The following is a 24275-nucleotide window of genomic DNA, read 5'->3' on the forward strand; positions in this document are numbered from 1 at the left end:
ACACCAGATTAAAAAATCCATACATGTTGTTCCTCTGGTCTAAGACTACAAAGAATATTAGTGAAAATGAGCAACTCCCAAATTCCCCTCAAACTTGTGATGTCATGAAGTATAAAGCCTGAAGCTGCGTAGCTTCAGTGTATATGGGTACATTTTGTTTCACAACTGAGAACACTACTATAGAATAAAGCTAATTTAGATCAAAAAGAAATGTCTCGTTCAACAAATAGAGTGAACTTGCCTATAGGCCATGGAATTGTTGCCCTTTAAGTTGTGATGTTCGTCTCTAGAGCCGTTTAACTTTTTCTGTATATCTATTCAAGTATATTCAGAAATAAAACAATTCTTGAATATACTTAACCAAAAAATGTAAAAAGCCTAGTATATGTGTTATGAGACATATTGGTTCTTGTCACTTTGTTTGAAGTGATTTGATTGGATGTAGTTCCTGTCATTGTTCTCATCCTAACGGTGGAACATGATTGTCCAATCGCGGATGTGCTACGTAACTAGGGTGTGTCCTACTTAACCTACCAGTACATGTGTCCTACTGTTATTGTTGATCTTGGAGAAGGCCTGGGGGCCGAAACGTCATCGAAATGGAGTCAGGGGTTTGTATTTTTTTTATTTATCCAGGAATGTCCCATTGAGATACAAGATCTCTTCTTCCAGGGAGTCCGACACGTTACTACTTAAAATAAAAACTGATCACACATTTTTTTTTTATTGAACTCGGACAAATAAAAATGCTAATGCTAATAAAAAAAAATCCATGTTCCAGAATGTAATGTCTAGATTATTTCAGGAAGGAAGTCGTCAAACCTTCACGCTAAAGAAGTGTGCATGGCTGGGGGACCCTGATGTAAACGAGACGAAAGTCTTTCTCTGGTCTGCATCCCAGCTGTACTGTATTGTACCCATTCTGCAATCTGTTAAATAAAATGTTCAATCAACCAATCAATGGATATGGGTTTGTTAGAACGGTGCACACTGCATAGTTCTAGAGAGGTCAAGTCAGGACAGGATGGTGTAATGTGAGACGCATATGACCGGAGGTCTTTTAAACCACGGGTGACAAAGAACATTTCAAACATTGCCCTGTCGCCACAGAGCACACCTTCTTCTTCCCAGACTGAACGTCAGGTGACAAATACTTGTTGAAGTTTATAATCTCCAGGCAAACAAGGGGATTTCATTTACACAAAATCAACATGTTTTTCATACCAAGAGAAGAGAATCCTTGAGGCTCGTTTTTCGCTACTGCAGGCAGTAGGAACCACTATTAAATCTCCCCCACTTGTACACGAAGTGCTTTAGTTATATCTGGGTCAATAGCAGCCGGGATGGTAGACACACCCTCTCTTGCGCTTTGACAGCAGCAGGTCTGTACATGCCAAGAAGGAGGTCGTTCAAACCTAGGTGCAAATCACATACTAGATTCCAGACACACGAAAAATGATTTAATGTTGGAACACAGAGTTCCAGGATCTCTAGTCCTTACGCATTGGGGGACCTTGTATTTTGCCCATATCCATAAGATACATACCGGTAGATAGATAGATGGATGGATGCTGCTACAACAGTGCTGTATAAACCGCATATATATTATTTATATTGACCGCATATATATATATATATATATATATATATATATATATATATATATATATATATATATATATATATATATATATGTAATGGATGGTACCGCGAAGCGCAGTCACAAAGGACTTCAGATGTTGTGAAGTGACTGGGGTGAGTAGCGGTGCTATGGGTTAAACTCACTCTCATCCTCAAAAGACAACTAGACACGTTACAAAGCAGTGAGTTCACTTTTTGGTATAGCGGGTCTGTGCTGTTGCCCGCGGCGTGGGAGACCACGGGTTCAAAACTCCGTCGGGGCATCGAAGTTTAAGGTGACGATGTCACAACCATTACATTGGTGTCGTGACCCGGATGCCATGGGTGGAGTGGAGTGAGTTCAAGGAGGGTGAGTGTAAAGGAAGCGCAGTCACAATGGACTTCAGATGTTGTGAAGTGACTGGGGTGAGTAGTAGCGGTGCTATGGGTTAAACTCACTCTCATCCTCAAAAGACACATAGACAAGTCAACTTTATTTATAAAGCACGTTTAAAATGAACAGAGTTGACCAAAGTGCTGTACAAGGCCTTAAATAACGCATTAAAATACAGTAAAGCAGGCATGCAAAGATCAGTACATAGAAGAGACATACTATATACAAGCAGCACATCAAACCCTAGTGAATAGAAGTATATTTTAAATACAATGTAAACACAGAGTCAGAATCAGTTTTATTGTCACATCATCATCCATTACTGTCAGAGCATAGAGGAGTGAAATTATTATTCTTGGCTCCTCGGCCACGCAGCAGCATCGACAGAGTAGGACAGACAAAAAGAAAGGAATAAAAAATAGTTTAAAGCTGCATAAGCAATGATAAAGAATTGCACCAATTTACAATACGATACCCACAGTGTGGGTGTAGTGGGTGCAAAGTGGCTGTCCAATCAATGATAAAATAGCTCTTCTAGACTGTGACATAACAGATACTGCATGGGTGTCGTTGTGCAAATCAGTAGCAGAAACAGTGATAATATATCACTAGATTATCACAGTCACAGGCCGGTAGCCGGCCGCTAGTGTTATTTATTAATGAGTCTGACTGCCCGGGTGGGGGTGGCTGTTCTGGAGTCTGCTGGTCCTGGCCTTGAGGCAAGGGTCTTTAATAATCTTGCAGGCTTTGCTGACACACCAACCATTGTATATATCCTGGATGGAGGAAAGCTCACAACCATATATGTTTTGGGCTGTTCACATAACCTTCTGTAGCGTTTTGTAGTCGAGGGCAGAGCAGGTTCCATACCAGTTTCAGTTTATTTAGGATCCCCATTAGTTGTTACCTCAGTAACAACTACTCTTACTGGGGTCCTCTCAAAATAATATAACACATTCAAACATAAAATCATTGTACAATCAGAATAAAACAATACTTCCATGCACATTGTACAAGCAACAACACCAAAACAAAGAATAATAATGACAGTAAACTAGTAATTTGTCTGTCTACTCTACATGAATGAAGCTCCGACCACAGAAGTGGAGAGGTGACAGAGGTCCCAACTCTCACCTACCACCACACAAATGCCCTAATTTGGATAATAATAATAATAAAAAAAGGAATATCATAAAATTATTTCCTTCTGTAAAATCGCTATTCTCAATTTATTTTTGAAACTTGTCTTACTAGTAATATGTGTTAGATGTAATGGCAGTTTGTTCCAGTTTGACATAGCTCTCTATACATTACAGTTTTCTTTTTGTTTGATCCACTTTTTCTCCCATTTTTCTATTTTTCTCCCATCCCAATTTTCATATCATCCAATTCAACCCTCCCCTGTCTTTGAACGCTGTTTCTTGCCTCCCACAAGCCGGCTGCAATGTGGACTAAGTCATACATAGCACAAGTCCCCTCCGATACTCGAGGTAACAGCAGTCGCATATTTCCACCTGCGCGGCTCGATCTTTCAGCGTCGGGGGTCTGGGCTTTGGAGGGGCCCCGCCCCCGTCGCTTCCTGATTCTACTGCGCAGGCGCACCAACCGACCTGTAGGAGTCGCTGTCCACAACGCCCGATCCCCACTCTTCAGTTTCCCTCCCCCTAATACGGCCAATGTGTATTAGTGTGGACGACCAGCTAAACTGAAAGCAATGTGGAGAGCGGGGCTCGAACAGGGAGGCAACCTGTTCGAGCCCAGTCTCCAGTATTCGTGGCGAGCGCCTTGCCCACTGCGCCACGTAGCCGCCTTACATTACAGTTTTCTTTAATGAATTTGTTTTGGGTAGTGGAAGTGTGAATCTTTCCATAGCTGCATGTCTGGTATTATAAACATGTTGATCTTTAGTATGTATCATCTGTGTATATAAATATATAGGCACTCTCAAGGTACAGATATTTATATATACCAGGCAGTGATGCACCTAGTTGTGCCTCTGTAGAAGGCCGTAGGATCTGGGGCCCCACCAAGGAACGTGAAGCTGCTGACTCTCTCCAGAGCAGACGCGTTGATGTTGAAGGGGTCCAGCCTTCTCCCCCGGTCCTGCAGTCCACGACCAGCTCCTTGGTCATGTCAACGTTGAGGGAGAGGTTGTTCACCCAGCACCATAACTACAATAAAATACACGTAGCGTCCTTATGTTTGTAGTATGTTTGCTAACATATGTCGTCAATGTGCTCTTTAGCTCAATCTTACTCATATTTTGCATGTTTTTAACCTGTTCTTAATTAACTGTCTGCATGATATATATATATTATGCTTTCTTTTTTAGCTGCTTTTTAACACCAGGCCCAGGGACAACAGTTGACAACAGCCAGAGCTTTGGCTAACACTGTCTCACACATTTACAGTAATATTCATTAATGTGTGTTGTCCCTGTTCAAATAAAGTCTAAACTAAAAACGAGTGTGAGATGTACCGAGTATGAACAGACACAGATTAGAATCCATTTGATATGTAATCGGCAATTTAATCTTTGCAGTATGCAAATCTTTCTTTCTGAAGATTTAAAGGCCCAATCGGTGATCCACATGTACAGTAATAAACGACATGCTGTTGCATCTTTTTCAATTAGGCTACTGTCTGAAATGGGTACAAACTGTACAGTAAAAGACAGCTGATGGTCTTAATTCCTCAAGCGCCCAATTAGTGAAATGTAACCAAATGGATATAGTCACACACCACACATAAGAATGGTGACGTGTTTTCATTCTCTAGCTGGGCTGCGGTTACACTAGGGCCATTTCATTTAGTTTCATTTCGCTTTTCAGAACGCTGCGTATTGGCAGGCAAGTAAGAGTTAAGTTAGACGTCGTTTTGTCTCGTCTACTATATACATGTAGTTGTAGTACAATGCCAAAGCAGTAGGTGGCGATGTAGTTCAAACATGAAGGCCATTTTCAACCAATCAGAAAGGTTGAACGAGACACTCCACATCCTGCTCAAAATCTCAAAAGCCACCATCTTTATACCTCGCATGAGCCATTTAGCCACATAGCATTTATTTTTCAGCAAGAAATAAAGTGCAATAAACAAAAACTGACTATCGTCACGCAACCCGGATCATCAACAGGTTCATCTTAATTTTATTCATAGGATTTACCTGACTCCTATAAGATTGAACCGAATGGGGCACAAGACACAAGACTCTCTACGCTCCTTGTGTCTAAAGGGTGATATCGGTACATTTATGCATATGTATTGGGAATGCCCCCCTGTTAAGATATTCTGGGAAGAAGTAATCATGCAATTATCAGAATTTTTATCTCTGACCATACCTGCTGTACTTCCTTCGGTATTGTTGCTGAATAATGTCTCTCAGTTATCATACTCTGTACATGTAAAGAGGCTAATCTTGTCCGGTATTACGGCTGCCAAAAAGCTAATAGCATCACGTTGGATTCAGCCAGATAAAATGTGCCTGAAGGTTTGGATTCTTACCTATCTTGATATGATGTATTTAGAGATATCTACCGCACGAATCCTAGGTGTTAATGAAGCCAGCATAGCAATTTGGTCAGATGTGGTGGAGAAGATAAAGCATAGCATATGAATTTGTAATCCTTGGTTATAAACGAAAGAATGGATGGATTATCCAAGGGGGGTCCTGAGGGGGGGGGGAAGAAGAGCGAGCAAGAGCATATGTATGTATTGTATTGTAAGTATTATGTATATATCTTGTAACCTACATTTATATTGATTCAAATACTGGACTGCATAGTCCTGTGATTTATTGTGGATATTTACTGTTAATGTTTGTGTGTCTAGTTTTATGTCATGTCAAAAATTGAAAATAAAAAATAAAATAAAAAAAGAAATAAACAAAAACTGATACATTCACTGTGTGTTCTGCCTCATTTGTTGATGATTTGTTGATGAAACAAAACTAACATCAACACAATTGACCACCAAGAGCGGAGTTTAGTCTAACAAAAATATCGCTGATTTTGTTAGCTTACGTGATTGGGATATGCCAGTATAACAGTATAGCATTGTGGCTAGCAACGAAGTAACGTTAATGCTAGCAGAATGAATGGATGTAAACGTTATTTAACAGATTGCAGAATGGGTACAATACAATACGGCTCAATACAAACAATTGTTAAGGGAATGCAGACTGTTGTAGCTTGTTATATTAATCAGCGTCCCCAGAGCGATAGTTCAACTTGACTAACAGGGTCTGAAAGTAAGTAAGTAGCTAGGTAGCTAACGTTAGCTCACAAGCGACGCTAGCCAGCCAGCACCTGCGAAAACGAATGCCAAACTGATGATATCAGACGTTGATATCAGGAGCTATCAGTAGCTAGATAACATTAGACAATGAATGAATGAATGAATGAAAACTTTATTTAACAGATTGCAGAATGGGTACAATACAGTACGGCTCAATACATACAATTATTAAGGGGATGCAGACCTGAGAAAGACGTTTGTCTTGTTTCCATCAGGGTCCCCCATTTTCATTTCATATAGACATTTATGACATACACAACATACATGACATTTATGGCATAGGGACATATAGGTATTTAGTACTGATACATTTGTGACATAAGCGGTATTCAAATATACAGTACTGTTACCCCTAGATCCTGACAGAGTATATACATATGATGGGGAGGGGACTGTACATTAGGAGGGGGTGGGTGGGTGGGAGGGAAATATACATACGGCGGGGAGGGAATATATACATGCGGTGGGGAGGAGACTGTCTATTAGGAGGTGGTGAGGGTTTTGGGCATTTACGGTGGCCAGTTTAGAATTGCAGCCTCCCGTAGGTGCTCTTTAAGAGCGGTTTTGAATGTGGGCAGGGATTCACATTCCTTTACAGCTTTGGGTAGGGCGTTCCACATTGTTGTGGCATAATTGCGAAACGTGTTTAGTCCCTTGTTTGAGCCGAATCTGGGTTTAACATGATTTGTTGAGCTTCCTCTGGTGTAGTGGTTGTGGTATTCACTGACCTTTGGTTCGTATAGTGTATCTTGAAGACCAGGCCCATTGCAAGTTGCTGTACTCTGTCGTCTACTCTAAGCCATCCTAGGTTGTCAAAGTGGGCAGGGGTGAGGTGGGTTCTGGGGTTCAGGTCAAGTAGTAGTCTGACCAGTTTGTTTTGTGATGTTTGTAATTTTGTTTTAAGCGCCTTTGAGGTGCTTTGGTACCATGAGGTGCACGCATAGTCATAGTACCCTTGAATGAGTGCTCCTGCCAGAGTCTTCAGGGTATTCTTGTTTACCAGAGAGGAGATCCGGTACAAGAATCTAGTTCGTTGGTTGACTTTTTTTATTACATTGGATGCCATTTTGTCACAGGAAAGATTTGCCTCTAGGATGGAACCCAGGTAGGTAATTTCGTCTTTCCTTGTGACAATATTGTCACCCACTGTAACTGAGAAGCCGTCGGTCTTGCTGAGTTTGTTATTTGAACCGAAGAGAATGGACTCTGTTTTGCCCATGTGTAATGATAGTTTGTTATCAGCAAGCCATATGCAGATTTTGCCTAGTTCCGTGCTGAGGGTTTTTTCAACCTGCAATTTGTTCTTGTCAGAGACCAGCAGGGCTGAGTCGTCCGCAAACAGGAACAAGTTGCAGTCACAGGCTGACGACATGTCATTTGCATAAATTAGGAAGAGTAGCGGTCCTAGTATGCTTCCTTGTGGAACACCACAGCTCACTGTGAGGGGGGGGGATAGAGTACCGTTTACCTCTACCATCTGTTCTCTCCCCTCCAGGTAGGATTGCATCCAGCTCACTGATAAGCTATCAAAACCAATTGCCTTTAGCTTGTCCATTAGAATGGAGTGATTGACAGTGTCGAAGGCCTTTTGTAGGTCCAGCATGACCATGCCGCAGTATTTGCCCGCGTCCACCTCTTGTTTGATGTGGTCGTTCAAATAGAGGAGGCATGTGTCAGTGGAGTGGGACGTTCTGAAGCCAGATTGGAATTCGTAGATTAGATTTTTTTCCGCCAGGTACTTTTCGACCTGTTCGTAGACTATTTTCTCCATGACTTTCGAGATGGAGGTAAGAATAGAAACAGGGCGGTAGTTGCCTGGGTCTAATTTGCTGCCCTTTTTGTGCAGAGGGGTCACTCTCGTAATTTTGAAGTCCTTGGGGACGTGCCCCTGTTTTATAGAGAGGTTTATTATGTGTGTGATGACCGGGGTGATGGCGGCTGCTGCGTCTCTGAGGAATTTGGAGGGGATGTTGTCATGGCCAGTGGCCTTGTTAGGTTGGAGGGCGCTCAATTTTTTGAGTACCTCATCGGTTGTTACCATTTCAAGTTTGAAGTCGTCTTTGTGGACCCCTAGGTTTTTGTAGTATGCTACTATGTGTTCTACCCCATAATGCACTGAGTGGGAGGGTAGTTTGTTTACCAGTGTTGTGGCTATGTTTGTGAAGAAGATGTTTAAGTAATTGGCTACATCCAGCTTGTCTGTGATGAGCGTGTTGTCCGTCTTTATGTTTATGTTTTAGAATCTGGTTTTAAGTTTTTTACTGCAGCCTAGTTGATTATTGAGTAATTTCCAAAGTTCGCAGGGTTTGTTTTTGTTTTCCTCAGTTTTGTCGTTGATGAAATTTCTTTTTGCGGTTCTGATCATGGTGTTTACGTCATTTCTTAGTCTGTTTATTTGGATTTTTAGTTCAACCATGTGGGCTTGGAGTTCACTGTTTGAGCTATTGGAAAGCTTTGTCTGACTTTTATGAAGTTCAGAGCATTTTTTGTCTCTGGTTTTCATAGCGGCCAGTATTTCAGTGTGCATCCATGCCTCAGCGCGATTTTTAACCCTGGTGGTTCTTATGGGTGCCATGTTGTTGAGTATTGCTGTGAATTTGGTTTTGAATCCAAGACAACGCCTCATGTATTAAACAAAAGTGAATAGATGACTGGGCCATTTTGTTTAATGCTTGTTATGTTGAAAGAGGAGCTCTGAGCTGCTCATGCAGTCGACTCTTGCGTGGTAAGGGTTTGTTGACATGACATGGGTCTGGGAGGGGGAGAATTTGGCTCCGTATCCGGCTTGCGCAAATTACATGGCACCATTGTCGGCGAGTTTCCAAAACGAAAACACCTTTTCAGTGTTCCCGCTGAAACGCGTTTTCCTGCCAAAACTGTGTTTATTTTTTACTTGTACATGCAAACGTAATCATTCAGCAACAAAACGTTGCTGTTTTAGCCCAGTGTAACCATGGCCGGCTGACTGAGCTCTAGAATGACTAACACCAGACAACAGGTAGACTATAGTTTTCAATTGTTTACGGATTGTTTACATTTGTAATGTTTGTAAACACTAGAGTAAAAACGAATCTGTTTTCCAATTTAGGGTATAAAAGGTTCCAAATACTGATTATTCTATCTCAAAATCAAACGTTTTAATAATGTAGGCTATGTGAATATACCCCACATTGATAGTTACAATTATCAGGGATTGGCGTTTTAATTCCGAACAAAGAGGGGAAAAAAGAGAGATATCTTGAAGGGATTTATGGGTTAGCATTCCTGTGTTTTTCTTTTTTTTGTATGTGTTGTAAGACTGGCTGGTGTTTTACAACCACAGGCCTGCTTGAACACGCTTGCAGTGAAGCACGCTAGTATACTTGTGGGTAAAGGCATGCTACTCAGCCCCCCCAAAAAACGATCAAACGCGTCTTTGAAATATCCTGTAGGTGAAAGGGATTATCACTCCCACATGTCTCTCAAATGAGGCAAATGCCCTTCAGTTGCAACAACCCTACGGGAGGCTTCACGATAAACATAAAATCTCTATATCGAGGAGACTCAAGTTTTTACGCAGCCCCAAAAACAAGGAATGTGTGTTTTTCATTCCCTGGGCTCTATAGGGAGCATGAGCCTGTGAATACATGCCATAGGGTGCAGGTCAAGACAAGAGAAACAGCAAAGGACAAAAGCAGATTGTAGGTAAAAATGGAAAATGGATACTATCAGGTGTAGTGTCTCCAAAACCCAGACAACGAAGCCAGCCATGGTATTGTGATACCGGAGAAGCCTTCGGTGTATTGTACACGTCATGTGTATTGACATGGGTCTAAAGCTGTAATATCTGTCACAGTTGTTCTAATTGTAATCTGGATGTTTTGTCTTCTCAGTATCTTCTGGGGTTTCACTTGAGTCGGCGGTGTTTGAGGCCTGTGTCAAGAGTCTCCCTTGTTCCAAACAAAGCACTGCATTATTGACTGTGCAAAACAAGTTGTGCAGGAATTTTTTAATCATCCCCGTTTCCTTACTTTGAGCTTGTGCAACATAAGTGAAGTGAAATTGGATCTGTTGTTGGGGATAAAGAGACGGAATACAATGAAGACTGAGACTGTTATAGAGGAGAGACAGCCTACTGGAGCACACGGGGCATCTTTGGTTTTCTTTCTTTATCTAGGTACAAAATATAACTGAACGTTTCGACGCAACTGCATCTTCCTCAGATTATGTGGACTATCAAGGTCCAATAGTAAACGTGAAGCTGTAAACTGCTCCAAATTCCATCTCTCCAGTCCGGGTGTGAGTCTATAGTCTACTGGAGTTATTTGCTTGGCGATGCATCCAAGCCACGCCTCAGCAGCCCTGCTTCCTGTTTCTTTCAGAAAGATCTCATTTGAATTTCATACAGATATGCTTATAGTACATGTAGACCCGAATTTCCCAATGGGGATTAATAAAGGAATAGCTTATCTGATCTCATCTTAGATGTACCTTATGTCACATGAACGTGATGTTTTATATGACGGAATGTTTTCATTCTGTTTCTCCATGCCTTACATCACCTCCTGTCTCAACCATGCCGGAGGCAGTGACCTACTCACGACATCCACCAGGTAAAACCAAGCTTACGATGTGTGACATATGTAATTACCATAAAAAGTATACAATCCCGCTGGATTTATTATGAAAGCTTTATACAACTCCATGATGTAGTTGCTTAACAGCTATAGAGAAAAAAAAAGTGCCATAGGATATACTTGATGTACAGGCCTGCATGCAGAGCTGCTTGTTGGTGCACGTTCTTGAAGAATGCAGATTTGCTATCACTTTCTCGCAAGTTTCACAATCTCTCACCCCCCCCCCCCCTCCCCCAACATTCAATTTATTACAGCCCACACGTAATTTTGAGGCAAGTTTAATAGGTCAGTAACACTTTAAGAACATGATTATATATATGTGCCAGAATCTGCACCTGGCTCGCTGATAACAAACTATCACTACACCTGGGTAAAACAGGGTCCATTCTCTTCGGTTAAAAAAACAAACTCAGCAAGACCGACGGCTTCTCAGTTACAGTGGGTGACAATATTGTCACAAGGAAAGATGAAATTACATACCTGGGTTCCATCCTAGAGGCAAATCTTTCCTGTACTGTGACAAAATGGCTCAATGAAATCAAAAAAGTCAACCAACGAAATAGTTTCTTATACCGGATCTCCTCTCTGGTAAACAAGAATACCCTGAAGACTCTGGCAGGAGCACTCATTCAAGGGTACTACGACTATGCTTGCACCGCATGGTACCAAAGCACCTCAAAGGCGCTAAAAACAAAATTACAAACATCACAAAACAAACTGGTCAGACTACTGCTTGACCTTACTCCTAGAACCCACCTCACCCCTGCACACTTTGACAACCTAGGATGGCTTAGAGTAGACGACAGAGTACAGCAATTTGCAATGGGCCTGGTCTACAAGATACACTACACCACTAAGGTACCCATGTACATGTCAAAATACTTCCCAAAGGTCAGTGAATACCACGACCACAACACCAGAGGGAGCTCCACAAATCATGTTAAACCCAGATTCGGCTCAAACAAGGGACTAAACATGTTTAGCAATTATACCACATCAATGTGGAACGCCCTACCCACAGCTATAAAGGAATGTGAATCACTATCCACCTTCAAAACTACTCTAAAAGAGCACCTACGGGAGACTGCAATTCGAAACTGGCTGTCCAAACCCAACCCCCTCCAATGTACAGTTCCCCCCCCCCCCCCCCCCACCCCGCCTACCCAACCACCCCACCCACCCAACCACCTCCAATGTACAGTCCCGCCCCCCCCCACCCCACCTACCCAACCTCCTCCAATGTACAGTTTCTTCCCCCTCAAATGTATATAGGCCTACTCTCTTTTTAGACTCTTTTTGTACTCATAAACAGTACTGTATATTTGTAGATCTGGTATGTCATGTAGCAGTACTGTCTATCTGTATGTCATGTATGTCATATATGTTATGATGAATTGAAAATGGGGGACCCTGATGTAAACAAGACGAAAGTCTTTCTCTGGTCTGCATCCCCTTAACAATTGTGTGTATTGAGCTGTACTGTATTGTACCCATTCTGCAATCTGTTAATAAAAATGTCAATCAATCAATCAATCAATCAATCAATCAATCAATCAATCAATAAATCAATCAATCAATCAATCAATCAAACACACAATTAAGGTATAAAATAAAGACAAAAATCAATTAAAACAAGTATATAAAAACAGTCAATACAAGATACAAAATACAAACATCAATTAAAACAGGTACAGACGGAATGGTTTAAAACCGTAGATTTAAAATGACCAAGGGTTACCAACTTCTTGGGTTTTAAGGTGTCTTTAGATAGTTCCAAGTGGTTGGAGCAAATAAATTAAAGGCGGGTCTTCCGAGCTCAGTACGAACCTCCCTGCATCAGTATGCACGATTTGTTCTTCTCCTCATCTGTGCTTTGTCCTATTTATTCAATGTGTAATTATTTTACTGTTTTCATTCCTTGTATTTATCTTATCTTATGACTATTTATTTTAAGTTGCTTCAATGATCTTGATACTTGAGAGTTGAAATAAAGGTTGAATGAATGAATGGACGAATGAATGAATGAATGAATGAATGGACGAACGAACGAATGAATGATAAAGGTACCGATGAGTAAACAGAGACACCTGATGTCTAGAAGAGGAACTTCAACACGTTTTATAGCAGTATTGCGAGTATCCCGTAGGGGGCGCCAAATACCTGAGAAAAAATCTTTAGGAGGAGGGAGGGGCTAGCAATGCTGTAGGTCTGATATGATTGGGCTAACTAGAGTCAATCAACAAGCTAGTAGTAGTTTACCAGGCAGGTACATGCTATCGGGTTAGCCATAACACAACAGGAGGACATGGATTAACCTGGGGGTTATTATTCCGTTATAATACACAGACAATCATATCTTAAAAAAACCCAAAGGGTTAACGTTAGAGTGGTTCATGCGGAGAGGAGGTTAATAAGTCCGAGGTTCGAGACGACAACACAACACGGCGCTCCGGCTCAACTCACCGGGTACGTTATAGGTTTGTTTTGCTGCTAGCTCGCTAGCTAAGCTAATGCGACCAAAACACTCATACTGTACCAATCTCAGCGAATGCATTGATGTACAACGATTTTATTACAGCAACAGCATGGTGTTGTTGCATGTGCTGTGTGCAGTGTGCTGCTGCATTGGATTTGATTGCCGCTGTAACGTTAGCGAGTGGTTGCCATCTCAGCGAATAGCATTATGGGGGGAGGGGGGGATTGATGATCGATGATCACCATCGATTACTGTTGTGGCTAAAGGTAGCTCAGCGTTAATAATGCTAGCTGACTTAGTTAGCGTACCAATGGCGCGGGGGGGGGATTACGGACAAGACGTGGTGTGATCCCCCTCCTCCTGTCCGATACATTATGCAAGTCCCTTGCATTGTAACGTCGCTATCGTTAACGTTAGAGTCCATTTCTTCCCAGAACGTCTGTTATATATGGCTTCCTGTGCAGCGTAACAACTATATTATTGTTTCCAATCCTTCTAGGGGGGGGGGGGCGCACGCACGCACGCACAGTTTGTCAATGAATGATGCACAAACTATATGAATTGAAAATGGGGGACCCTGATGGAAACAAGACAAACGTCTTTCTCTGGTCTGCATCCCCCTAACAATTGTATGTATTGAGCCATACTGTATTGTACCCATTCTGCAATCTGTTAAATAAAGTTTTCATTCATTCATTCACACACGTACGAATAATTATGATCAGGCATGACCAGTGTTTCCTGTCATGCAAATGAGCAGGCGTGAGTAGTGTCCACGTCTCACAGCGACTCTCCTCTCTCTCTCTCTCCTTCTCCTCCCCAGCAGAGTTGGAGCATGGTGGTTCCAGATGGCAGCAGTGTGGTGGACCAGGAGCCCGACTATGCCAGCTCCAGTGGGCTCATGGAGAGCTCCCAGCCCGGGTACGAGGAGGCGGAGGAACAGGACATGGCAGGGGAGGAGCTGGAGGAGGTGCGCAAGCTGCAGGAGCTAGTTCGGAGACTTGAGGTCCAGAACCAGACACTCCGTAACCGGGGGAGCAAGAACATTCTCCACGGCGGCGGGGGACTGGCGGCGAGCAGCAACGGCAACCACCACACGGCCGGCACAACCAACATCAACGAGAGGCTCTCCTGTGGAGGCGGGGTGACCAACAACGTCTCCCACCTCCGGTTGGAGCACACCACCAGTGCTGCTGAGCTGGGCAGCAGGGACTTTGAGCTGCTGTCCCCCCCTCAGGACAGCAGCAGCAGCAGCGAGGAGATGTCCCCCCTGCCCATGGCCAACAGGTTGGAGCAGGAGGAGGAGGACGAGGACAGCGGTGGGGGGCGGCCACGTGTGGCCTTTCTGTCCCTGCCCTGCTGCGGTAACGGACCAGAGTCGGCACAGAGTCTAACCCAGACCCCGGAGAGTCCCTCTCAGGACAGTTATGATTCGGAGACACTGGCGGAGAGTGACTCCGGGGTGGAGGACCAGACGGCCCTGGATGAGCTGGACGTCCTGGACCTGGAGGATGAGTGTGCAGAGGTGGAGGATGAGAACAGCTGGTAGGTATCGACGCCTGTGCTGTGCATGTCTCTTTCGGTCTCCGGCGGCTATTTTGCCCCCGGCGGCCTTCCTTCCTTCCCGCGAGTTCATCGTTCCATTTCTCACGCAGCTCTGTGTCAGGACTGCTGTGTAGATTCATTGCGTTGGTTTTTCCGATCCTTGCAGAGTGTAGTCTCTCTAGACGGATGTGTAGCACACGCACAGTGTTTGCCTTGGTGCGCGTTAAGACTGCAAACAACCTGCTTTACTGTGACGCAACCGACGTTAGAGTGCAAGCTCTGTTTAACACTTGCGTGGGAAACCCCCCAAAGCACCATTCTTTTAATCTGGAAACAGGAAAAAAGCCTCTTTGTATAAATAAATACAATTGTATCGATTATGTGTACATGGCAGCCCATATAATACGATTGTGTCATTCATTGCCCCCTCCCCCTAGAAGATCTGCCGATCGGTGTCCAAGCGTCGTACTGATGTCACACTCGGCTCTGCCCGCTGTGTTTGCGTGTTTACATGCCCCCGCAGCCACATGAGTCACTTGTTCAGTACAAGCCCTGGCTTAAAGTTTAAGGTCAGTTGCTGCTCCCAGGGGCTTAATTTGCAATAGTAATTTGATGCAATGCTCAACAACAGTGAGAAAGAATATGCATGAGAAGGAGGATAAAGTATAACTAGGAGAGGACTTCATAGTGCTATTCTCGTCCTCACAAAAAGCCTTCGTGAATTGGCTGTGGCAAGAGCTATTTGATCACCAAACAATAATGTGTCTGGGGGGGGGGGTTAGATGCTGTAGTAGGATGGGGCACATCGTGGGTTGTGCTAGGGGCAGCCAGCCAAGGTGATTTTAGTCGGGGAGCTGCGCACAGCACTGCCGTGTTGACATGTGAATATCACCGTGGGAGGAGGCGTCTGAGCTTGGCTCTAAGACCACAGTGGCTTTCGGAGACTAGTTACACAACAAGCGTCATTTAACTCACCGCTACTTACTTGGCAGATTCGAATCGGATAAGTTAGAATATGGTTGCTAGATGGTTCGGCAACTGGAAGGGTCGAGGAGGAGGTCTCTCCTATGATGGTCGTGAGATTTTCTGGGCCCACAAGAGGACTTCCCGAACCATTATTCTTAGTGATGCACCGATGTGAAAATTGTGGCCGATACCGATAACCGATATTAATATTGCTGTTCCGGCCGATATCGATATTTACCGATGTCGATATCTCTGTATAGAAAACACTTTTTTATGATAATCAAATAAAGAGCTATTTTCCAAAACGCATACTTTTTTTTTTTTTTACTTTTGTAACTTATTTTCAGAAATGACTGATATTTTGAAACTATTTAAGGCCAAAACATGTAAAAAAAAATAATAATAATTTTTTATTTATTTTTTTAATATCGGCCCTATCTTGATATCGGACCGATACCGATGTGTAAAAAAACGGCCATATCGGCCGATATTATATCGGCGGCCGATATATCGTGCATCACTAATCTAACCCAAAGATCTGCCTGTGTCACTGTCAACACAAACTCGGTCAACTGGAGTGACCCTTCAAAAGATGACTGCTTGGCCCAGAGACACAACGTTGGCTTCCTAAGCCCGATAGGAGACACGCTGGTCTTCTTTTAGATGTACCTGCGAGGCTACGACATGGCAAATGGAACCTGAGATAAACACATTCGATATGCTTCGGATTGTTTTCTGTATGCTAGAGAAGACAATCCGGTTTCGATTTCTAAAGACTCTCACTTCCAACGTGTGTGAATTGACCTGTCTCAATCCCCACCCTCTTTTCTTGATCTTCCAAGGAGATGGGTTAATAATTGACTCGCCAGGCATAAACCTCTTAGTTCTTTTAGAAAGCTTTTTTTCTGCACAGCGGCACAGCCTCAAACTATCCTGCTGTGTCTGCTTGAATGTCCCGTTGACGCTTACTGAGTGCCAGTCAAGTTATCCTATTTTGGGACAAGAAGAACTTGGCTCATTTGTCAAAATTGAATGAACAGGATTTGATTACCTACAAGGATCGGTAATGGCAGATTGCTAATTACAAATAATCGTTCTTAATTGTATTTACCCCACCGTGCCCCAGATCAGCCTGTACCAGCTTGTACTTGCTCTGTTTACCCTGTTCATGGGTTTCATTTTGCCTTAACTCAATGGGTGCCAGCCATTAGACGGGCCCGCTGTAGTTAGGCCAGTTTTCCATTACAAACTTTCACTGTTTGTAGAGCTAAATCTATATTTTATATATTATAGCTATGGATCCAATTGACAGTAGTAAGATCGTTCAAGATGCAAATATTTTTTTCCCCCATCCATACGTTCCCGTTTTATACCGTGGTAAATATGAGTGTTATATCGGAATGATCTGGGATCATTCCTGTGAGGCTATTTATAAGGCGCGACTCTAATAGCGTTAAATCCATTGGCGTTTCGTCTAGGGATGCCCCGATCGATCGGCCAGTGATTGGTATCGGCCGATATTCAGTATAAATATGAGATCGGTGAATTCCGATAATGCTTTATTTTCGCCGATCGTGAAAACCGATCGAAAAACATGATCCAATTCTTAGCGGAGATCTCACTCGACACACGGAGCTGCAAACTGCCGCTCCTCCTCCCCTGCCCCTCCTGCACCCGTGTAAACACAGAGGCGGCTCCTATTGCCTCGGGCAATAGTCTGCTCTAGTCTAGTCAGTGCATGGGACCGTGAGCTAACGTTAGCTACCTAGCTATCGTTACTGTTTAAACAAAATTACCCAGTCAACTATTCACTTTTAGTTTAATACATGAGGCATTGTCTAACGGTATCTAGCCGGCTAGCTACTGATAGCTCCTGATATCAACAAATGCTCCAGCAATAGTCTAGTAGTGCATGATAGCTCACGTTAGCTCACGTTAGCTCACTGTTCAAAACGAAATGTCCCATTCAACTAAATAGTTCACTGAGGCGTTGTCTTAACGTTATCTAGCCGGCTAGCAGTAGCTACAGATAGCTCCTGATATCAATGTCTTATAACATTGATTCGATGCGTATTCGAGCCCCAGCTTGCATCGCAGTCACAAACGGGGCTAGCTGAGGGAGTAGGGTATATCTGCAGAGCCGCAGATATACCCTGCTGAGGGCATGCTGAATGTGATTTGATCAAAGCAGAGTATACACACAGACAGTGGAGATAGCAAGCATTTTGACTTGTTGCGTGGTGGCGATGTCTTGCAGATAATACAACTACAAGTATAATTATATAATATATATATTTTATTAAAAAAAAAAAAAGAAAAAAGTATATATATATATATATATTTTTTTTATAAAACCAAAAACGATCGATATCGGATCGGTATCGGCCGATATGGCTCGGTGATCGGTATCGGTGGCAAAAAACGTGATCGGGGCATCCCTAGTTTCGTCCCTACACACGATACAGTTAAAAATCCAAAGGCATATGATCGGTATTATGTTCCATCATGAATGCATGAAAGGGGGGGGGGGGGGCGGGGGGGGGGGTCGTTTCTGATTAATTGATTGCCAATAACAGCATTCGTTATTACCACAACATACGCTGATCTGGGGGATGGCTATGAAATCCTTGCACGATCAAGCTGAAATTGACATCAAATTGCTCTTACCTTTGGCCGGTGCGATTCCAAAAATAATATTCCAATTATTTGATTGCCATCTGGTAGATCATATGTCCATTTGGCCCACGCCATACCCCTCCACAGCATAATGAATTTGGCGTCCCAAAAAATATTCAATGCGATCAGGTGAAGCAAAAACAGACATTACAATACAAACATGTTGACAAACAGACATTACAAACATGTTGACAAACAGACATTACAATACAAACATGTTGACAAACAGACATTACAAACATGTTGACAAACCGACATTACAAACATGTTGACAAACAGACATTACAATACAAACATGTTGACAAACAGACATTACAAACATGTTGACAGACATTACAAACATGTTGACAAACAGACATTACAAACATGTTGACAAACCGACATTACAATACAAACATGTTGACAAACAGACATTACAAACATGTTGACAAACAGACATTACAAACATGTTGACAAACAGACATTACAAACATGTTGACAAACAGACATTACAATACAAACATGTTGACAAACAGACATTACAAACATGTTGACAAAGAGACATTACAAACATGTTGACAAAGAGACATTACAATACAAACATGTTGACAAACAGACATTACAAACATGTTGACAAACAGACATTACAAACATGTTGACAAACAGACATTACAATACTAACATGTTGACAAACAGACATTACAAACATGTTGACAAAGAGACATTACAAACATGTTGACAAAGAGACATTACAATACAAACATGTTGACAAACAGACATTACAAACATGTTGACAAACAGACATTACAAACATGTTGACAAACAGACATTACAATACAAACATGTTGACAAACAGACATTACAAACATGTTGACAAAGAGACATTACAAACATGTTGACAAAGAGACATTACAATACAAACATGTTGACAAACAGACATTACAAACATGTTGACAAACAGACATTACAAACATGTTGACAAACAGACATTACAATACAAACATGTTGACAAACGCATATTACAAACATGTTGACAAACAGACAATACAAACATGTTGACAAATAGACATTACAAACATGCCAACACAGCGCCAATGCGATGGAGAAGGGGGTATTTGTGTGCCGGTGTGTTTAATGAATTATCGCGTTTCGGGTCATATCTAATAGCCCTAATTTAGCATAGTCTAAAACAGGTAGCATATTGTTTTGCTGACGGCTGCTTTAGCAGCTCAGCCGTGGGGCTTAAAAACAGCCAGACCAGTAATGACTTATTCTCAGTCTCGCATCATTAGCCGTGCCATATGTGCTTTGTGAGGTTATCATAGCCACAACATCCTGTAATCCGCGCAACAGGGCTATAATCTGATCGACTCCACGCTGCATGCCGCTGGGTAGATTAACTGCTTTGGGTGGAACTCGCGTGCCACGTGATCCAGGGCCACTGCGTGACCGCGGCTGGGAAGAGAGGGGGGAAAGGATTGACATTTAGGATTGACATTTAGAGGAATTCAATGGAAATCTTTTTTGTCTTTTGGGGCTCGGGTAAAGTTAGGAGGACCCCATCTTCGCAGGAAAAGAGTCAAGCAGAGGACGGCGTCGTCCGTAAAGTACGATAAACCTTCTGACAAATCGCTGGTCTTTGTCCATCTGCTCGCGTCGAATGATACCGTTTTTCCACTGCCGTTTATCCGAATGTGACGGCCTTGAAAGGCCTTCGCTATAGATGTGTTTCTTGTTTATAAACATACCGTGTTCGAGCCAATCGGCAATACCAACTGAGTCATGTGACTGAGTTGCCCTTTACCTGCGCAAGCTTTTTTTTCGTGTAACGTCAGAGGTCCAACTCCGTATCTTGTAGACATGCCCTTAAGTCTGGTCCCACGTCAACGAGGCTAGCTTCCGAGGGTGGTTTATATAGGGGACAGAGGGTGGTTTATATAGGGGACAGAGGGTGGTTTATATAGGGGGCAGATGGTCAGGATATGCTCAACAGTCTGCTCAGGGTCTCCACACTCGCATGCAGCGCTGTCTACCCGGCCCCACTTCTTTAATGCTGCTTTTAAAGCGACCAACCCCTGTTCTTAAACGGTTCAGCAGAGTCCAACGGGGCTCTATGGAGAAACCATGGCACTCCCCTGACTAAAAGTAGTTTCAAAGGAAAACGGCTGGACGTCATTTAGCCAGTGTGAGTCTTGCACCTTTTACATATCTAGCTTTGGCATGGATTGATCGTCTAGAGATCGCTAGCATGGCTAACGAATGCAAATATATTGTAGTCTGTCCCATTGTTCTCACCAGGATTATACATTTCCTTTTTGCCCCAAAGATGAGCTCGTGTATTTGTCATGACGTCATCAGCAAGCCTATAAACCGCTGATAAGATAACTAGAACCACAAATCCCAAGATGCCTTTACCTATTAAATTACACGTAGGCGTTATTTCTAAACCTAGCCGCATTTCTGGCAGACGCTCTCTGATTGGCACTGACTGACGCTCTCTGATTGGCCACTGACGCGTTTGCCCAACTTCGAAAGAGTGCCTAAGCTTAACCGTCGAAAGAACTTGCCGTCACGCTCTAAGACAAACTCTAACCTTAACCAACTTCGAAAGAGTGCCTAAGCTTAACCAGTGTAGAAACAAGCGTCGGCCAATCAGAGAGCGTCTTGCCAGAAATGCGGCTAGGTTTAGAAATAACGCGCGATGTAGGCCTAAAAACAAGACCCCAGAGAGGCCATAACTCCGAATCCCCTGACTTTTTCAAAGTTGCACTCAAGGGGGCTGCCGCGCTCCCGCTCCGGGGGCACGTGTGACCTGGATACTGCTGTCTACATTGTTGTTTCCCCCCCCCGGCGGGAGGCGGCTTCCTTTGTGTTTACCCGCTGGGAAGATGAGCAATCGTTGATTACTCCAAAAACCAGTTAGCCGCCCGGCGCCCGCAGGCCTTTGTGCCCGACTCAAAGCAAGCAGCCCATGTGACCGCTGGACGCTGGTTCAAAAGACTTCCAACAAACCGCTCTCCCCGGTTGCTCTCCCCGGTTGCTCTCCCCTGGAACTGACCCCACCGGACACGCCTCAAGTAAAGCAGGAATGGCTGACCTTCGAATTTTTTTTTGGCAATCGAAGCTTCGGGGCCGAGCTTCGGTTTTAATTCGAAGCTTTGAATTAAAAAAAATTTATTAATTATTATTTTTTTTTTTTTTTAATCTTATGTTGTGGGACTTGTACAGCACTTTGGTAAACTTTGTTGTTTTTAAATGTGCTCTATAAATAAAGTGGATTGGATTAATGAATTAAGTAGCCCCTTTCATGACTGTGACGCAGCCAACACAGTGTGATTTAATTCAAGGTGGATCGCTGTTGTCGTTTGAACAACTTCAGATTTCATGGGAACTACCAATCCCCCAAATCAAGAATGTTTAATATGAATGAAGTAAGATTTTGATTATTTGAAATATGGCCTGTGTAGACTAAACTATGCACAGAATTATGTCAGTCTACAAGGTCCGGATTCTACATGGTCCGGCAATGTAGACCTTGTAGACTCCACTACAGACCAATTATCAGTGAATGTTCATGCATTTTTAAGAAGGGCTACTTCCACAAAAAAACAAAGAACTCACCAAAACATCTCAGTAGCACCTTATCTAAATGTTCTATTTCATATATATGGAGATTCATATTTATTTATGTATTGCATGCATTTCTACATTTTATTTCCTATTTTGTTTATTCATCCCAGTATATTTCTTTATGTGTGGAATTCTACAAGGCATTTACATTCACATTTACATTTAGTCATTTAGCTGACGCTTTTATCCAAAGCGACTTACAAGTTCTGTACGACAGGTCATCAGGAAGGATACAACTCTATCAGCTGAGTAACAATATTCATCAAAGTGTTGCGTGTTACAGTGTAGGTTAGTTTATTAGGACAAGTGCATGACGGTAAGGTTAGTTATGGTTAGATTTTTTTTAATTTTATTTAAAAAAAAAAAAATCAGATAATGGTTGAAGAAGTGCGTCTTTAGTCGACGGAGAAAGATTGGATGGGATTCGGCTGTCCTAACTGGGGTGGGTAGTTCATTCCACCATTGTGGGGCAAGGACTGAGAATAGGCGTGTAGGTGGTGTATATGTGTTTGAGGATGATATCCTTCAAACAGGCAATAGTGATGATATAATTTGGGCAGTGCTGAGCTGGGTTACTTTCCTCCAGTGTATTTGTCCCCCGGCCCCACCCAATGGCCCCATTGCACACACACACACACACCGAAGTAAAGATTTTTGAACAAAAATTAATTAAAGATTTTTGAACAAAAATTAATAATTTTTTTTTTTTTTTAAACTTCGATTTTTTTTTTAATGATCGAAGCTTGTGCCATCGAACGAAGCTTCGAAGTATTTAAGACAGCCCTCAATGATGAGAGCAGGGTTTTCTTTACCAAAAAAAATCAAGGCCTGTAATTCCTTGAAAACAGCTTTTTTTTTACAAGGTGCTTAAAAAGTCCTTGAAATTCAAATCACCCATTCGCATTGAATGTTTTGTTCATTCATGATCAAATTGTTCTGAATCAAGAAATAATAGTTTTGTTCAATCAAATCTGACGAGTCGCTGTGTCACACGCTCCAATTGCTCTAGCTTGCTCTAGCTGGCAAGCAGGCCAAGAAGATGCTTAAAAAACAGCATTTAATTCATAAAAGTGAATACTATCCTTCGAGTGACATCCATGAAAATGAAAAATAGTGCTTGGAAAAGTACTTAAAAAGTCCTTGAATTTAATTTTGCAATGTCTGTGGTAGGGCTGATTATATATATAATATATAATATATATATATTTTTTTATCATTCTTTCCAAAAGAAAAGAGCCCTAGAAGCGTGGCTAACGCTAATGGCACGCATACCAGAAGCTCACTGCCTACGAAAACAGGCACAGAGGCACTGAAAGAGGATTTCACCCATCTAATGAACACACTAGACTAGACAAATATCAAGATGTATCCATCAGTGGACCAATTGCATGCTTTTGCAGAGGACAAGAAGCCTTCAGTCGACTCCTTCAGACATTAAGCACCGCCCACAGCCCAAATGGAATGATACAATTTTTTTTTTTTTTTTTTTTTTTTTTTATATTATACTTTTTTTTAAATTTTATTATTTTTTTAGTCTACCAATAGTCTACTAACGGCACATTTTGGCCAATCATAGTCGACCATAAAAAACCTTAGTCGGGGACAGCCCTAGTCTGTGGGAACCCTGTGACAACACCGGACAAGCGTCAAGTAAAGCAGGAATGATGAGAGGGCGGGGGGGGGCATCCTACACACCAGTTACGTGTATTCATTTCAGAGCACGGCGTGGTGTGGGGACGGGCTGCATGGTAGCGGGCCAGGCCGTCACGTTGGGACCAACGTTCCTATTTTCGAATCGTCTTGCAGGGGGGGGGGGGGGGGGTAGTAATGTGGAGTGATGGCTGGGCACAGGGAGAAGACTTCTCATTAGGAGACTGGGCCAGGCGGAGGACAGAGCTTGGCACCGCTGTGCTGGATACTGCTGGCCAGTGGCCACACTGCCTAGGCTGGGATGTAACCCAAGCCAGATATGCTAAGCAGGAGTAGGTGCTGGTAGGGATCATGGTTGGCCTGGCTTTGGCAAAACAGTATCACTATCTGTACTAGGCTAGCTAGACTGGTTTGGGCTGTGGTTGGGATG

At 42.7% G+C, this 24275-nt stretch overlaps 1 protein-coding gene across 3 annotated transcripts in view; it reads left to right on the plus strand.

Moving 5' to 3' along the window:
• The first annotated feature begins 13199 nt into the window (after positions 1-13199).
• LOC311242712 (SLAIN motif-containing protein-like) overlaps positions 13200-24275 on the plus strand; it is a 32382-nt gene continuing 21306 nt past the window's right edge. For 2 of the 3 annotated variants that reach the window (XM_084331720.1, XM_084331722.1), the window contains exons 1-2: positions 13200-13389; positions 14226-14944. In XM_084331720.1, the coding sequence (XP_084187846.1) occupies positions 14235-14944 (710 nt within the window). In that variant the 5' untranslated portion in view covers positions 13200-13389; positions 14226-14234. Of the gene's footprint in view, positions 13390-14222; positions 14945-24275 lie in introns of all 3 variants that reach the window. The other variant, XM_084331721.1, reaches the window with a different exon arrangement.

The sequence above is a fragment of the Notolepis coatsorum genome (genome assembly GCF_963971535.1).
Source record: "Notolepis coatsorum genome assembly, chromosome: 16".
NCBI classification, from domain to species: Eukaryota; Metazoa; Chordata; class Actinopteri; order Aulopiformes; family Paralepididae; genus Notolepis; species Notolepis coatsorum.